General features: G+C 41.6%; 1 protein-coding gene across 2 annotated transcripts in view; it reads right to left on the reverse strand.

The window, feature by feature from the left end:
* LOC309391502 (vitelline membrane outer layer protein 1-like) overlaps window positions 1-13,224 on the reverse strand; it is a 50,547-nt gene extending 37,323 nt beyond the window's left edge. Inside the window, exons 1-3 of one of the 2 annotated variants that reach the window (XM_081952020.1) lie at window positions 13,010-13,224; window positions 12,665-12,759; window positions 11,637-12,058 (exon numbers count right to left, since the gene is read on the reverse strand). In XM_081952020.1, coding sequence (XP_081808146.1) covers window positions 11,767-12,058; window positions 12,665-12,759; window positions 13,010-13,180 — 558 coding nt within the window. In that variant the 5' untranslated portion in view covers window positions 13,181-13,224 and the 3' untranslated portion in view covers window positions 11,637-11,766. Of the gene's footprint in view, window positions 1-11,636; window positions 12,059-12,664; window positions 12,760-13,009 lie in introns of those variants that run through there. The other variant, XM_081952021.1, reaches the window with a different exon arrangement.
* Between the last annotated feature and the right edge of the window lie 5,142 nt (window positions 13,225-18,366).

Below are 18,366 nucleotides of genomic sequence, written 5' to 3' on the forward strand. Positions count from 1 at the left end.
AAGTCCTCATGGCTTCTCAAAAGCACGGCGGAGGAGGAGAAGGCAGCAGGGGTAACGCGGTGCCCAGCTCAGGTGCTCCGAGTGGAGGGGGATGCGTCACTGCCGCTGCCACGGGCGGGGCGGGAGCTTTGGCGGCTTCACTCCAAATGTGGTGGTGCTGTTGGAGGAGGAGGAGGAGGAGGAGGAGGAGGAGGAGGAGGAGGAGGAGGAGAAGGAGGCAGCTGTTATTCTGGTGGCGGCAGGGGCTCGTCGGCATCTTCAGCGCCAGCCCTGCCCCATGTGAAAAAACCCGAAGATGGAGCAGATCCACGCAGATGACGTCGCCGCAACATGACTGGAGAAGGAATTCTGGGAGTTGAAGTCCACAAGTCTTCAAGCTGTCAGGTTTGAAGACCCTGGGTTTTTTTTTCCTAAAGGGATAGGGGTGCAAGGGTCTTGTAACTTGACAGCTTTAAGACTTGCATGCTTCAATGCCAGAGTTTCTGACCCAACATTTTGGTTGCTAAGTAGGAGCGTTGTTAAGTGATACTATATAACACAATTAAGCGGGTACCTTGAATAAACATAACTTGAGTTTCAAATAATACTGATTTTGTTTTTGTCTTAGGTGACACCTGTGAAAAAAATTTAGGTGCTGCTCAGGCACCTGCTCAAACACTATACTTTTCTGCTCACACTGAAAAAAAATTAGTGGGAACATTGGCCTCACCCCCATCTATTCTCTGCCTCCCGAGCCCCAAGTGATCAGGACAAAATGTGGATTTTGCAATAACCTTCCTCTGGAGTGGGGAGGGAATGGAGAATTTACAGTATCCTTCCTCTGCATGCCCACCAAGCCAAGCCCACAGAACTGGTAGTAAAAAAAATTGAATCCCACCACTGCTTATAATACTGCAATTTCCGGAACAAGGAGTTTCTGAATGTGATATGAACTGCGAGTAATCTTGGATATGTAGTCAAGGGAAGATTTGGGATTTTAAAAATGTATTCTTTTTTTTCCCCTAGGAGCCACAAGATCCTCTTCCCTTATTTTTTTTTCTTACAACAGGCCAATGAATTAAGTTGAAAGTCAATTATAATCCCAGACATAATTTTGACACTCAAACATAGAATTCAACTGGTTCCTAGTTCCAGAGTTTAGCCATTATGCTTGAGTCTTGTGGCCTGATGACAAGAGCTTAATGACACACCAAAGGGATGTGTATCCATCTTTTATTGGCAGGTGGGGAACCTGGAAAACCACCCAATTCTACAACTCAGGTTACCTGGTTTCTTTTTCTCTGAGAGTGAAACTCCCTCAAAGGGTTGGTAATGACATGGCAGCTAACAACAACCAGTTCACCTGCAGTAATGGTCAAGCCATGATAGGGGTAATTTTGGTCCATGGAGCAGTCACTGCCCCTTGACTGGTATATGTGGTGTTTGGTCCGGCATTTCAGGAAAGTAGCCATGCATGGTCTCTCCTGATAGGTCAAAGTGCACAGCAAGTGCGGGAAGCTCAAAAACACATTCCAATTGGTTAGTTGGTTGGTTAATAAGGAGCATATAAGTAGCTGCTATTGGTTGCGCTGCTCACGCCTTGTGATTCTGATCAGTTCCTTTTGCTGTTATGTTGCTGTTACTGAATAAATGTGTTCGTTGATGATTACCATCTCGCCCCAATCTATGCCAGACCCACCACACGTATTTAAAATGTGGAATACATATAAAGGTGGAGGAGAACAAGGGCAAGACTGATGACACAACACTCAATGAGGTACATGGTTTGTCACCTAGACATACATTTTTGCTATACATCTCCAAAGACGGTTAATTATAGTCCAAATTAACATGAGAAGAGAAGGTATGTTCATGTAAAATGTGGTAGTACAAGGTAATCACCGCCCCATGTGTGTCTTGAAATGGGTTCAGATGGGAGAGAGAAAAATATGGGGGGCACAAAACCTCAAGCATTGCAAAGACTGATTCTCTCTTCTCTATCAATTTGAATCAAGTCACAGAACCAAATTGTAATTCTAAAATGAGGAACTCTCAGCTGCTTATCCCAACATGACCACAAGCCTGATTCCACTAGGAAAATGTCTCCTTTTGTTAACTGATATTAATACCAGACCAACAACGAAGTCATAAACAATGTCCCAATCAAGGAACTACCAACTCAGACAAACAATCAAGCAGTAAGAAAACAATCTCCGCTCCTTCCGCCAGAAACTTAAAACCCACCTATTCCAGCTAGCCAGCTTGGCATAATTCCACCTATCCCACCTCAGTTCTATTTCTAAATTTTTAAGATTGGTTTTAGGGTTTGTTTTTAATTTTTATAAATTGTACAGGGATTGTTTAATTTGATTTTTATCTATTTGTATGATTGTCTGTATGTTTTAAATTTATTCCTGTACACCGCCCCGAGTCCCTCCGGGGAGAGGGGGCGGTCTAGAAATTTAATAAATTAAATTAATTAAAAGTAAGCAAAAGCCTGGTCAATAAACCACTAAGAAGAAAACTACACTCCCACCATCAAAGCAGTGTATGTAAACAAAATCAAACCAGAGGTGGATTGCTCCCGGTTCGGCCCAGATCTGGTGAACCGGTAGTTTATGGCAGCTGGAGGCTCTGCCCACCCATCCAGACACTTCTGTGAATGCGCAGAAGTATCGCACATGCGTCCGTGCACAAGCGAACCGATAGCAAAAAAAATGGGGACCCACCACTAAATCAAGCCCTACTCCCTTCTAGCACTGAAGCTGTCTCCTTGTTGGTAATGAAACATCTGCAATAAATCAACCAATCAGAATTGCAGCTTCTTACCTCAAACTCAAGAGATCAGAGAATTGTTTCCAACAAGGAACCATGGGTCAGAGCTGTGTCTCCAACAAGGCTCCATCCCATTGTTTTTAGTTTAGACAAGCATGCCTTTGTTAGGGAAGGAGCCTCTTTGAGGGTCTTTGTTCTCTTTCTCTGTGTGTCCTTAGGTTTGAAGGCTGTATTATATTACCTGTTTTCTCCAGCTTCCCTATGGTGTCTGTGTTCAGCTTCGGTATTGCTAGTCTGGAGTTTTCCGAAGGCTGCCATTCCACTGGTTCAACTGGTTACAAACATCCAACCATACAAGCATGACATTTTGTATGAAGTGAAGCTTTGGTGTGGTTTTTAAAAGCAGCCCTACAGACAGTGGACTGCAGTGGTCTAAACAATTACACTATAAGGTTGAGTATTATCAACTTTTTACATTAGATCCAGAGAGTAGTTTTTTTATAGTCATGGCTTTCAAAACCATTCCTCTAAGCATGATGAACTCTGAAATTAATCCATGATCTATGAATTGTTTAAGAAAGTTTATATGAGATTGTTAAATGTTAACCCAGTGCATATCGACACATCTCACTGAAATTACGCTCTGAAATAAAGCATTCACATAATTCTCTACAAGCAAATTCTTTCTCCAAAAGGAAGATCAGAACACTGTGGTTTTTTTTTTTTTTAATTTTAATTTTCTTTTCCCGGCTGTTCTCTCTCTCTGCAGGACCAAAATTTTGGGAAAACTCAGGTAATGTAAACATCTGGAAAGTAAAAAAAATAGCTAAATAATCCTTATCTTAAATAAAGATTCTTCCTAAAATTAGGCTGGCTAAATAAAACAGTTTATGTTGGGTTACATTAATCATTGGCTTTCCCCATATGTAGATGCTTCTATTAAAAGGTAATTTATGTTTTATTTTATTTTTTTAAAATATGCACTGTTAATAGCGATAGGAAGCTAATCGGAATATCCAATAATGTGAACATATAATAAACATCCATGTTCAATACAATAAAAAGGAAAAAACACATAGTATTTAACATAATACATCCTGGTTAGTTGTATTCAACAACTCATTGTGACTTTACAGGAATTGTTTTTTCCCCAAAGAATGAGAAATGTGTATTTAAGATTGATATAGACATACTGACATTGTGACTCAGAGTGAGACTGATAGAGATATTTATCAGAGGTGGGTTCCTACTGGTTCAGACCGGTTCAGAACTCAGTGAGTTCTGCAATGCAACTAACCAGGGTACATTATGTTAAAAACCATGTGTTGCTTCCTTTTTATTGTATTGAACATAGATATTTATTACATGTTTACATTATTGGGCATTTCTGGCTACTTTCCTATTACTATTTACAGTGCACATTTAATAAACTGAAATAAAAGATAAACTATCTTTTAATAAAATTGTCTACTTATGGGGAAATACAATGATTGATGTAACCCAACATAAACTGTTTTATTTAGCCAGCCTATATTTAGGAAGAATCTTTACTTAAGATAAGGATTATTTAGCTATTGTTTTACTTTCCAGTTGTTTACATTACCTGAGTTCTGCCGAAATTTTTATCCTGCAGAGACAGGGAACAGCCCAGAAAAGAAAATTAAAATTAAAATCCCACCGTGTTCTGATCTCCCATTTGGAAAAAGAATTTGCTTGTAGGGACTTTTGTGAATGCTTTATTTCAAAGTGTAATTTCAGTGTGATGTGTTGATTCTTGCCATGTTAACATTTAAAAATATCATCTAAACTTTGTTAAACAACTCAGAGATCATGAATTAATTTCAGAGTTCATCATGCTTAGAGGAATGGATTTGAAAGCCATGACTGTAAAGAAATTACTCTCTGGATCTAATGTAAAAAGTTGATAATACTTAACCTTATAGCGTAATTGTTTAGACCACGGCTATTCAATGTATGTGGGGCTGCTTTTAAAAACCACACAGAAACTTCACTTAATACAAAATGTCATGCTTGTATGGTTGGATGTTTGTAACCAGTTGAACCAGTGGAACGTCAGCCTTGGGAAAACTCCAGACTAGCAATACCGAAGCTGAACACAGATACCGTAGGGAAGCTGAACAAAATAGGTAATATAATACAGCCTTCAAACCCAAAGACATTGAGAAAGAGAGCAAAGACCCTCAACAAGGCTCCTTCCCTAACAAAGGCATGCCTGTTTTAACTAAAAGCAATGGGATGGAGCCTTGTTGGAGACACAGCTCTGACCCATGGTTCCTTGTTGGAAACAATTCTCTGATCTCTTGAGTTTGAGGTAAGAAGCTGCAATTCTGATTGGTTGATTTCATTACCAACAAGGAGAGATATTCAGTTTTAGAAGGGAATCAGGTTTGATTCAGTGGTGAGTTTCTATTTTTTTACTACCATTTCACTCATGCTCACACGCATGTGCGATGCTTCTACGCTTGCACAGAAGCATCTGCGTGGGTGGGCGGAGCCTCCAGTCACAGCTAGTACTGTTTTACCCGATCCAGCCCAAACCGGGAGCAACCCACCTCTAGTTTGATTTCTGTTTGCATACACTGCTTTGATGGTGGGAGTGTAGTTTTCTTCTTAGTGGTTCATTGACCAGGCTTTTGCTTACTGCTTGATTGTTTGTCTAAGTTGGTAGTTCCCTGATTGGGACATTGTTTATGGCTTCATTGTTGATCTGGTATTAATATCAGTTAACAAAAGGACACATTTTCCTAGTGGAATCAGGCTTGTTCGGATAAGCAGCTGAGAGTTTCTCATTTTAGAATTACAATTTGGTTCTGTGACTTGATTCAAAACGATAGAGAAGAGAGAATCAGTCTTTGCAATGCTTGAGGTTTTGTGCCCCCCACATTTTTCTCTCTCCAATCTGAACCCATTTCAAGACACACATGGGGGGGGGGTGATTATCTTGTACTACCACATTTTATATGAACATGTACATCCCATTCTTCTCAAGTTAATATTGGACTATAATTAATAGTCTTTGGACATGTATAGCAAAAATGTATTTCTAGGTGACAAAAGGTACGTCATTGAGTGTTGTGCCATCAGCCTTGCCCTGATTTTCCTCCACCTTTGTAAGTACCCCACATATACAGTCAAGGTGAAGCAACTGCTTCATGTGCCAAAATCACTCCCACTTGTCGGCATGGCCCATCATGACTTGACCATCACTGCAAGGGAACTGGATGTTGTTAGCTGCCGTGTCATCACCATCTCTTTGAGAGAGTTTCACTCTCAGAGAAAAAGAAACCAAGTAGCCTGAAATGCAAAACTGGGTGGTAGTCCAAGGTCCCCACCTGCCAATAAAAGATGGATGCACATCTCCCTGATGTGTTGATTAAGCTCTTGTCCTCAGGCCTCAAGACTCAAACATTATGGCTAAAATCTGGGACCAGGAACCAGTTGACCTCTATGTCTGAGTATCAAACTTCATTATCTCTGGGCCTGTAATTGACTTTCAACTTAACCTTTTGGGCTGTTATAGGGAAAAAAAACAAGAGAAGAGGATCTTGTGGCTGCTGCCATAGGCTCCTAGGGGAAAAAAATAAAGAATACATTTTTAAAACCCGAAAACTTCCATTGACCACATTCCCAAGACTACTCCCAATCCATATCACATTCAGAAACCATTAGCACACAGACTCTTTATTCTGGAAATTGCAGCATTGTAAGCAGTGGTGGGATTCAAATTTTTTCACTACCAGTTCTGTGGGCTTCGCTTGGTGGGTAAGCAGAGGAAGGATACTGTAAAATCTCCATTCCCTCCCCACTCCAGAGGAAGGTTATTGCAAAATCCCCATTTTGTCCCGATCAGTTGGGGCTCGGGAGGCAGAGAATAGAAGCAACTTAGAACTGAGGAGAAATTTCCTGACAGTTACAGGAGAACAATTAATCAGTGGAATAACTTGCCTCCAGAAGTAGTGAATGCTGCAACACTGGAAGTTTTTAAGATGTTGGATAACCATTTGTCTGAAGTGGTGTAGGGATTCCTGCCTAGACAGGGGGTTGGAGTAGAAGACCTCCAAACTCCCTTCCAACTCTACTATTCTATGTAAACTTCTGAAAGTTTGCCAATGAAAGTGCAGGATGCAATAAAATCTTGTCAAATAAAGTGCAGCATGCGGTCCAGGATGTTCCAAAGAATTAAGGCTGATTCAAATGTACATAACAAATAAACGTTTACATAAGAGTTGGAAGGGACCTTAGAGGTGTTCTAGTCCAACCCCCTCCCTAGGCAGGAAACCCTACACCATTTCAGTCAAATGGTTATCCAACATCTTCGTTAAAACTTCCAGTTTTGGGGTGTTCTTGTTCTACCCCCAGGTGCTTTGGAGAATAGTTTGACTCCCTCTTCTTTGTGGCAACCCCTGAGATATTGGAACACTGCTATCGTGTCTTAGATACAGATTTTTCACTCCTGGGGGAAAAAGAACAATTACTGCAAAGCCACAATGAGTTCTGCAATGTAACTAATCAGGGTACATTATGTTAAAAACCACATGTTGCTTCCTTTTTATTGTATTGAACATAGATATTTATTATATGTTTACATTATTGGGCATTTCTGGCTAACTTCCTATTACTATTTACAGTGCACATTTAATAAACTGAAATAAAAGTTAAACTATCTTTTAATAAAATTGTCTACTTATGGGGAAATACAATGATTGATGTGACCCAACATAAACTGTTTGATTTAGCCAGCCTATATTTAGGAAGAATCTTTACTTAAGATAAGGATTATTTAGCTATTGTTTTACTTTCCAGTTGTTTACATTACCTGAGTTCTGCCGAAATTTTTATCCTGCAGAGATAGGGAACAGTCCAGAAAAGAAAATGAAAATGAAAAACCCAGGGTTCTGATCTCCCATTTAGAAAAAGAATTTGCTTGTAGTGACTTTTGTGAATGCTTTATTTCAAAGTGTAATTTCAGTGTGATGTGTTGATTCTTGCCATGTTAACATTTAACAATATAATCTAAACTTTGTTAAACAATTCAGAGATCATGGATTCATTTCAGAGTTCATCTTAGAGGAATGGATTTGAAAGCCATGACTGTAAAGAAATTGCTCCCTGGATCTAATCTAAAACAGTTATCTTGGAAAGGTTAATAAAAAAAGGTTGATAATACTCAGCCTTATAGCGTAATAGTTTAGACCACTGCAGTCCACTGTCTGTGGGGCTGCTTTTGAAAACTACACAGAAGCTTCACTTCATACAAAATGTCATGCTTGTATGGTTGGATGTTTGTAACCAGTTGAACCAGTGGAATGTCAGCCTTGGGAAAACTCCAGACTAGCAATACCGAAGCTGAACACTATAGGGAAGCTGAACAAAATAGGTAACGTAGTACAGCCTTCAAACCCAAAGACATGGAGAAAGAGAGCAAAGACCCTCAACAAGGGTTCCTCCATAACAAAGGCATGCCTGTCTTAATTAAAATGGATGGAGCCTTACTGAAGACACAGCTCTGACCCCTATTTTCTTAGTAACACCAACAAAATCCAAACCTACTATAACAGACCCCTTCCCATTGGGTTCACAACTCCTGGTGATCACAGAAAAGGAAGTGCAAGATCTATTTCACAGACAAAAGCCAGGAAAAGCTCCAGACCCAAACAAGATAACGCCTTCTTGCATAAAAGTCTGTGCTGACCAATTGGGCCACATCTTCACCCGAATCTTCAATAAATCACTAGAGATATGCTATGTTCCTTCTTGCTTCAAACACTCTACTACATCTTACAACATCCTGAATCTCCAAAGACCTATGCAAGTATCCTTTTTGTAGACTTCAGCTCCGTATTCAATACCACCATTCCAGATATTTTTGCGAGGAGGGCCAGATTTGGTGAGGTGAAAATGTGTGGGGCCGATCATTCAGCCTGACATTCTTTGAACCCTTAACATTAAATGCGAATTAACTACCGTATTTTTCGGAGTATAAGACGTACCAAGATTTTGAAGAGGCAAATTAAAAAAAAAAGTTTTTGCACTCTCCCACGAAAATGGGCCTTTTTTTTAAAGGGCATGAATAGACTTTAAGAGGCTTCTAGAGTGCTCCTAGGGGCTAGGGGGGGCAAAGTTGAGCAAAAAATGGCCCGTTTTTTGCTCATTTATGCCCTCCACAGCCCCCAGGAGCACTCTGAAAACCTCCTAAAGGCTATGCACAGCGATTTTGGTGAAGGGGGCAGAGTTTTGGGAAGCAAAAAATGCTATATTCAGTGTATAAGATGCACCCAGATTTTTAGCCTCTTTTTTGAGGGGAAAAAGATGCATCTTTAAATTTTGAAAAATACGGTATTTTATGAAAGGCTAAACAAATGACTCCAATGGGGAGAAGAGGCTGCGGGCCACTTGAAATTTGAAAAGGGGCCACATTTGGCCCCCGGGCCGCACTTTGGACATGCCTGTTCTAACCAAACTAAATCAGCTAGCTGTATCTGTTCACACTTGTAAATGGATCATAAGCTTCCTAACATTCAGAAAGCAGCACGTGAAGCTAGGCAAAATCACATCACATACCTGTACAATTAGCACAGGAGCCCCTCAAGGCTGTGTGCTCTCTCCACTTGTCTTCTCTCTTTACACCAATGATTGCATCTCAAAGGATCCCTCTGTTAAAATATTGAAGTTTGCCGATGATACAACGGTGATTGATCTCATTCGAGACAATGATGAATCTGCATACAGACAGGAGGTTGAAAAACTACCTTGTGGTGCAACCAGAACAATCTTGAACTAAATACACTCAAAACAGTAGAAATGGTGGTAGATTTTAGGATGAACCCTCCTATGCTACCACCTCTTACAATATTAGAGAACATAATATCAACAGTAGAGACCTTCAGGTTTCTAGGTTCTATCATATATAAAGACTTAAAATGGACACCTAACATTAAAAATGTCATCAAAAAAGCACAACAAAGAATGTTCTTTCTGCACCAACTCAGAAAGTTCAAACTTTCCAAAGAGCTGCTCATTCTGTTCTACAGAGGAATTATTGAGTCTGTCATCTGCACCTCTATAAGTGTCTGGTTTGGCTCTTCAACCAAACAAGTTAGACACAGAGTTCGATGGATAATTAGAACTGCAGAAAAAACAATTGCTACCAAGCTGCCTTCCATTGAAGACCTATATACTGCACGAGTCAAAAAGAGGGCTGTGAAAATAACTACAGACCCCTCACATCCTGGACTTAAATTGTTTCAACTTCTACCCTCAAACCGAACCCATAGGGCACTGCACACCAGAACAACTAGATACAAGCATAGTTTTTTTCCCGAATGCCATCACTCTGCTAAGCAAGTAATTCCCATAACACTGTCATATTACCTACTAAGACTGTATGACTGTTATTCTTATCTTCCTTCCTAGTACCTATCTCTTCTGACTTAGGACTATAACCACGTTGCTTGTATCTTTAAATTTTATAATGTTTTATTTGTTTCCTAGTATAATTTGATTGCTTCTTGACTGATTGTTTCCTAGTATAATTTGATTGTTTATTAGAAACATGTGACTATTACTAAGTGTTGCATCTTATGATTCTTGATGAATGTATTCTATTTTATTGTTTTTTATGTACACTGAGAGCATATGCACCAAAGAAAAATGCCTTGACCAATAAAGAATTATGTTCTGTTCTGTTCTGTTCTGCTCTATTCTATTCTATTCTTGTTGGAAACCATTCCTTGATCTTGTGAGTTTGAGGTAAGAAGCTGCAATTTTGCTTGGTTGATTTATTGTTGATGTTTCATTACAACAAAGAGACATCTTCAGTGCTAGAAGTGAGTAGGGTTTGATTTTGTTTACATAACAGCTTTGATGGTGGGAGTGTAGTTTTCTTCTTAGTGGTTTATTGACCAGGCTCTTGCTTATTGCTTATTTGTTTGTCTGAGTTGGTAGTTCCTTGATTGGGAGATGGTTTATGACTTCGTTGTTGGTCTGGTATTAATATCAGTTAACAAAAGGACACATTTTCCTAGTGGAATCAGGCTTGTGGTCATGTTGGGATAAGCAGCTGAGAGTTCCTCATTTTCAGAAGGTCAAGGGATGGCTTTTCAGTTCCAGATCACAGGAGAAGGCATCTTGCTTGACCTTTGATAAACTTTCAGCTACCTTCAAGAAGAAGCTAAGGACGAATCATTTCTGAAGAGTTTCAGGGCAACACATTCTTGAGTTCTTTACATTTAGAGATTTTAGTTATATTTCAATTTATCCCAAACTGGGTTTGTGTCAACTTGTAAGCAACCAAGAGCCTGATTAAATTGCAATGATGTACAAATCAAATGAATAAATACATAAACATAAAAATTCGGAGCCAATGAAAGGCATGGGAGTGGAGGAGAGATATTTTATGTCAGTGTTTAAAGAACAGAAAAGTAGTGATTTGGATATGTGATGATTTGTAGGCTTTGTCTAAGAAGAGAACTTTTATAACTCATTATCCACATATAATAAAAACACATACATCATCAATTTTTGTTGGTTTTTAACTGGCGCTGGTCCACCTATAGTTTATTTTCTTTCTGTATTCTCTGAAGTGAAATGCAAGAATAAATAAACCCAAAGCAAACATACGTATTATAGTGGCCCAAAAAGTGGTTCAATGAAAGAAAGAAATGACTTTGAAGATGCAACATAATTTTAGCAAGAAAGCAGTAAGACAGCATTACAATTTGCTTCTGTGACTTGACTCAAAATAATAAGAGAGGAGATCATCAACCTTTGCAATGCATGACGTTTCTGCCACCACATTTTTTTCTCTCAAACCCGAGCCCATTTCTACACCCAGAGTAATGGGGGATTATAGAGTAGGGGGAATTACCTTGTACTACCACATTTCACACAAACATTTTAGTCTCTCCTCAAGTTGATATTAGACTATAATTAAGAGTCTTTGGAAATGTATAGCAAAAGCGTATTTCTAGGTGGCAAAACATGTTTCAGCCATTAACAGCAGTAAAAACGCACGTCGTTGAGTGCTGTGTCATCACCCCTGCCCTGTAGTCCCTCCATCTTTGTTTGTATCCCACATATACCAGTCGAGGGGCAGCGATGGCTCCATTGGCCAAAATCACCCCAATTCAGGCCATAGCCCATCATGCCTTGACCATTACTGCAGGTGAACTGGATGTTGTCAGCTGCCGTATCATCACCCCTTCCTTGAGGGACTTCCACTCTCAGAGAAAAAGAAACCAGGTAGCCTGAGTTGCAGAACTGGGTGTGGGTCCAGTCTCCCCACCTGCCAATAAAAGATGGATACACATCGCTTTGGTTTGTTGATTAAGCTCTTGTCATGAAGCCTCAAGACTCAAGCATAATGGCTAAAATCTGGGACTAGGAGCCAGTTGACCTCTATGTCTGAGTATCAAGATTCATTATCTCTTGGCCTATGATTGACTTTCAACTTAACTCATGGGGCTGTTGTAGGGGGAAAGAAAACAAGGGAAGAGGATCTTGTGGCTGCTGCCATAAGCTTCTAGGGGGAAAAAAATAAAGAATACAAATTGCAGGCAGCTGGAAGGCAGCAGAGGTAGCATGCAGTACAGCACTCGAACCACTGCACCACCAAGGGTCACTGAGTCAATAAAGGGGTGTTTGGGGCATGAATGAATGTCAGGAAAGAGCAATGAGCACGTCAAGAAAGACCAAAGGTTGGAGATACATTTGAATAAACAAGTCTCCAACCATGTTTCAGGTGCTAATTCAGAGACCATTGCACAACAGGGCCTGAGAATCAACTTTATTAATTCATTTATTTCCAGTGCATCCCCTTCTGAAATTAATAGCAGTACACTAACAATCAATCACAAGAAAATAATATAGGACAAGAAAGTCGGTTACTGACCGTCCAACTGTAGACTCAATTGTTTTGCCTTTGTCACAGTACAAACGGATACCATTCAGAGCTGTATCGTCACCATTCCCTTGGGGTCGTTCTACCTAAGAAAATAAGACTCTGATAAAGTTCAAGATCAGCCCTTGGTTTCATTCAGCCTTCAGTTCTCGGAATTTCCAACATTTACCCATCAATATGGAAGAATCAGTGCCTCTCTTTGATTATAGAATCAAAAAAATGTTAAGCATCAACACACATATTGTGGTCTTTCTTAAAACACAAAGTGAAAAACTGAAGAGTGAATTTCAAGGAAATAGAAAGAAATAGAAGACCATCTGAAAAATAAATTTTTACCTTCAGGGAGAAACCATTTGCATAACCTCCAGGGCAAAACTCACTTGAGCCCCAGTCACCCCAGGGACCCCCATTTGGTGCAGTGAGTACATATTGGTAACTTCGGGCTTCAGTATTCCCCAGACAGCAGGAGATGGTCAGGAGAAGAGCAGTGGTGACAGAGAGATCCATGGAAGAGTAAACCAGTTGGCCTCTTGAAACAGAAATGTCTTCAGAAATTGTGCCCCCCTAGAAACCAGGAGCCTTTTATAAGTATCTGCAGTACCACCCTCATGAAATCATGTTTTACCATTTATTTGTTCTTTTCATTTGAATCGGTCTTAATTCTTAGGAACTTACTGGACCGCATCCTGCACTTTCTTTGGCAAAATTTCAGAAGTTGTTTGTCACTGCTTTCTTCTTCCTAGAACAGGACTAGAGTACAAACAAGTCTTAACCACTACACCGAATTAATAATAATAATAATAATAATAATAATAATAATAATAATAATAATAATAATAATAATAATAATAATAATAATAATAATAAAAATTTTATTTGTTAGCCGCACCCTCTCCCGAAGGACTCGGGGCGGCGTACAATAAAAACACATAAAATACAAATGAACAATACATATACAGATAAAAATAAACACATACACGTACGTACACATATACATATACATGGAGGAGGTATCAAATATATAAAATAGAATTTAAAATTGACAATTTAAAACACCCTCAATTAAATTGCAAAATTTAAAAAACCCGTCAGGAGCGATAAGGTAAAACTATGGTTGAGCCAGGCCAGCTAATTGGAAGAGGTGGGTCTTGAGCTTTGCACGAAAGGAGCGGAGGTAGTCCTGATATCAGGGGGGAGGTCATTCCACAGGGCTGGGCCCGTCACAAAGAAGGCTCTGCTCCTAGGCGTTGCCCCCCGACACTGTTTGGTAGACGGCACCTGGAGAAGTCCCTCTCTGTGCGAGCGAATTGGTCGTAGAATTGCCTGCCTCGCAGTCCTAGCAAAAACTTCACTTACTGTAAACATCAATGTCCCATGAAAAAAGTAATCTTGCCACTTACTGACTTCAGAAATTACATCCTCTGTAATTAACAGCTTAGAGGATTTCTGGGTGATACTCAGAAACCAGAAAGTCGGGTTAATGGTAAACTCAAATTTCTGAATCTTGCAGAAACTTTAACTCCCATAAAATCAGTCTGAGTTGCTGAGCTAATGCTGGGAAAGATACACTGAATTTTTTTTTGCATAATTTGTATAATTTATTACAAGCCAAAAATGCATTAATGGACACATTTCAATTTATCTACCTTACTTTGCATAGAGTGGTAATTTCAGACACTAAAGGGAACAAAAACTGTGCCATTGAATGTAGTAGATTTTGATGTCAACTTTTAGATATCAACAGAATGCAACTTTAGAATGAAAGAGAAAAGCAGGTGGTCTTGAAAGAGTCCATTTACCAGTGATGGGTTACAACCGGTACGCCCTGGTACAGGTGTACCAATGCCTGCCGGAAGCATCAGGTACCATTCCAGTATGGTGCTCCGGAGGGCCCGCCTGCCTGCCCACACTCCTTACCTGTATTTGAGCTCTTCAGCACTTCCGCTCCTCCAAGCAGCTGGAGCATCAGAGGCATTGCAGAGGCGTTGCAGAGGTGTTGCGGAGCATCACAGGAGGTAAGGATATGTGTGCGCATGATGCACACTTTCATGTAATGGACGCCAGGCCCCGTTGCACAGTACCGGTTGCACCGGGATCCGGAATCCACCACTGCCATTTACATATGTATTAAAACTGGAGGTTTTCCATTAGATCAGTGTTTCAAACTTGGCCATTTCAAATAGATGTACCCTGGCTGAGGAATTCTGGAAGTTGATTTCAACACAGCTTAAGGATGCCAAGATGAAAAACATTGCATGTAGCATGTGTCATTCTACACGAGAACAAAGAAATACATCAACTATTGAGAAAATCCTTATCTTAAATAAGCACTTAATAGTTGAGTGGTTAAATCAACTGTTTATTCTAGTATGCCTTGTTGACATTTCCTACAAGTAGACAAAGTGACAGTTGACTTTTCTCACAAATGGAGAATTTCCCCAATTATTTGGATATTAGAAAGAAACCAAGAGTGAGAAACCATTGATGGTAAAATCAAATTTGCTGACATTTTATGGTTAGCTAGGCAGTGGCAGTCCAGTCAATGTGGTTAGTTGATGAGTAACTTGTGGAAAGCTAGAAAATTGAAGCTTCTAAATTGGGCCTCCTGCAGTACTTGCTGTATCCCTCTGCAGCCATGCAGTGCTCATTTCAAGTTTTGCATTCTGGGTCTTGTAGCTTCAACTTCTCCCAAGGTCCTATAAGCAATGCCCATGAGATTTTAGCCCACCCAAGGATGGTGGTTTTGTTCAAGAGAAGTTAAAAAGATTATAATCATGGGCTTCCATGCCTTTCAATGAGGTAAATAGGTACATTAATTGCTGTACCAGATGGAGAGGCAAAAAGAGAATTCTCTGCATTCAGATCCTTTTAAAATGTCCATGGTGACTGAAAGAATCTGACTTTAAGCAAATCCTTACTTATTAGCTGTCAACATATGGGATGAATCAATGGTGGGATTTAAATGTTTTGGCTACCGGTTCTGTGGGTGTGGCTTGTTAGGCGTGACTTGGTGGGTGTGGCAGGGGAAGGATACTGTAAAATCTCCATTCCCTCCCCAGTCCTGGGTAAGGTTACTGCAAAATCCCCATTTCTTCCTGTTAGATATCCACACAAGCTGCTATGGTTTCCACTCCAGTCCTCTGTTTAGGTGGGAACAGATGTTAAATCTGATTGGTTGAGAGTCTGACAGCTCCCTATAAAAGGAGAGCTGTCAGACCTAACAGTTGCTGGATTGTACATACTTGACGGTTTAATAAAGAGCTGTTGTTGCGTTAAACCTGAGTCTGCCTTCTCATTGCCCTATCTAACACTGGCGACGAAGGTGGGATTGAGAGGCAGATAAGGCGAAGAATGAGCAACGATTCAATCCAGCAAGTGAATCCAGCCCGGAGCATCGGCACGACATCGAGTAGCCATTTTAAGTCAATTCAAATCGTGCTAAGACAAAATGGCCATGCACGCCCCGCCAACTCCGTACAACCCAGTGGCCAAACAGTGGGAATCCTACGTGCTGAGATTCGAATGCTTCCTCGAGGCAAATGACCTCATGGGGGTTCCAGACTCCCGAAAGAAAAACCTTCTCCTGGGCTACTGTGGCCAAGAGGTCTTCGAGACGGCTAAAGACCTATCAGAGCCAACTCCGATTCAGGCAGTAACGTGGACGGCCTTACAGCAGGCCCTATGAACGCACTATGTGCCCAAGCCTTCAAGACATGTCCGCCGCCACGAATTCAACATGAGGAACCAAAAAGAAGGCGAATCCATCAACCAATACATTGCAGCTTTGCAAAAGGCAGCAACGTACAGCGACTTCCGTGACCTGGACGACCAAATTTTAGATCGTCTGATCTGCGGAGTGCGGGACATTCATCTGCAGAAATGCCTGCTGGCAAAATCCAACATGTCTCTGCAGATCCCATTCGACGAGGCCAGAGCATCAGAGTCAGCCGACAGGTCTACGGAAGCCCTGCAGCGCGAGCACACCGCGCCTCAATCCACTCTGAAGCAGGTGCGCATCCACCACAAGGCCGCAGACCAGGAAACCGATGACAGCGAATGCGATGACAGCTACCACATGCGCAGTAGTCGCACGAAGCTGGCATGAAGATTTGACTCCCATTTGTCACCCTGTGCAAGCTGCGGAGGGAACCATGCCCGGTCTACCTGCAGATTCCGGGATGCAACCTGCCAGCGTTGCGATAAAAAAGGGCACATCGCAAAAGTGTGCCGGAGCGAAGTCCCTGCTACCACTTAGCAGCCAAACGCATACCGCCAACAGAGGCCCAACCCAGGGGCCTGGTGAAAAAACCAAGGGCGCCCAGAGAGAGAACCCAGGGAGAGAGCCCAGAGAGAGTACACACAGAGAGAGTATACACAGAGAGAACCGTTGATAACCTATCAAACCATGATAGGGCAAGTCCGCACAAAGCGGCCAAAAAGCTGAAAGTCACGGTCCTCATTGAGGACGCTCCCTGTGAGCTTGAAGTCAACATTCGATTGTCACTCATGATCATATCTGGGTCGACCCTGAAACAGGCTATCCCAAGCCTTAAAAAGCGGCAGCTTCGAACGCCCGACATCATGCTGCGCAACTACCAAGGGAACCAAGTCCCCATCGTGGGCCAAGAAACCTTCTGAGTCCAGTTCAAGGGCATCACCACCAACCTCCCTGTGACTGTGGCCAGCGCACCGCTGCAAAGCCTCCTGGGGCCAGACTGGTTCGAAGCCCTGGGCTTCGAAGTCACCGGCATCAACGCCATTGCGAACGGCGGCGCCGAGATGATATTTAAGGAGTTCGAGGACGTCTTCAGCTCCGGCCTCGGTAAGTATGTGGGGATGCTAATTTCATTTAATTTGGACCCCAACGTCACGCCTATCAGGCATAAGCCCAGGAGAGTGCCTTTTGCCCTCCGCCCTAAAATTGATAGGGAAATTGACAAACTGGTGAGCCAGGGGATCCTAGAACCAGTCGACCATGCTCGCTGGGAGACCCCTATAGTGACCCCGGTCAAGCCGGATGGGTCAGTCCGCATCTGCGCGGACTATAAATGTATAATTAATAACGCGCTGCAACAAAGCGCCTACCCTGTGCCCATTGTACAGCACCTACTACATTCGCTGGGCCAGGAATTTTTTTTGCAAAATTAGATATGGCGCAGGCATACCAGCAGTTGCCTGTAGATGGCACCACAGCGGAGGCCCAAACCATTGTGACGCACAGGGGTGCATTCAAATGCCACCGCCTACAATTTGGAGTTAGTATCACCCCTGGACTGTTCCAAAGCATCATGGAACGGCTTTTGCAGGGGATACCAGGAGTCGTCCCCTATTTTGATGACATCTTGGTATCGGCTGCAAATGAGGCGCAACATTTAAAATGTGTTAGGGCTGTTTTGACCAGAATTCGCGAAAAAGGCCTCCGCCTCAAAAAAGAAAAATGCAAAATTAATGTGCCCAGGGTAGAATTCCTAGGGTACATGATTGATGGTTCTGGGAACCACCCAACACCCCAAAAAGTTAAAGCAATCCAGGATACCCCTACACCTCGCAATCAGACTGAGTTGCAAGCTTTCCTCAGTCTCCTTAACTTCTACAGCATCTTTCTCAGACAGGAAGCAACTGTCACTGAGCCATTGCATCGCCTACTGGCCAAAAACGCCAAATGGACCTGGGGCCGAGACGAGGCCACCACA

This window comes from Natrix helvetica (genome assembly GCF_964273705.1).
Source record: "Natrix helvetica genome assembly, chromosome: 4".
Taxonomy (NCBI): domain Eukaryota; kingdom Metazoa; phylum Chordata; class Lepidosauria; order Squamata; family Natricidae; genus Natrix; species Natrix helvetica.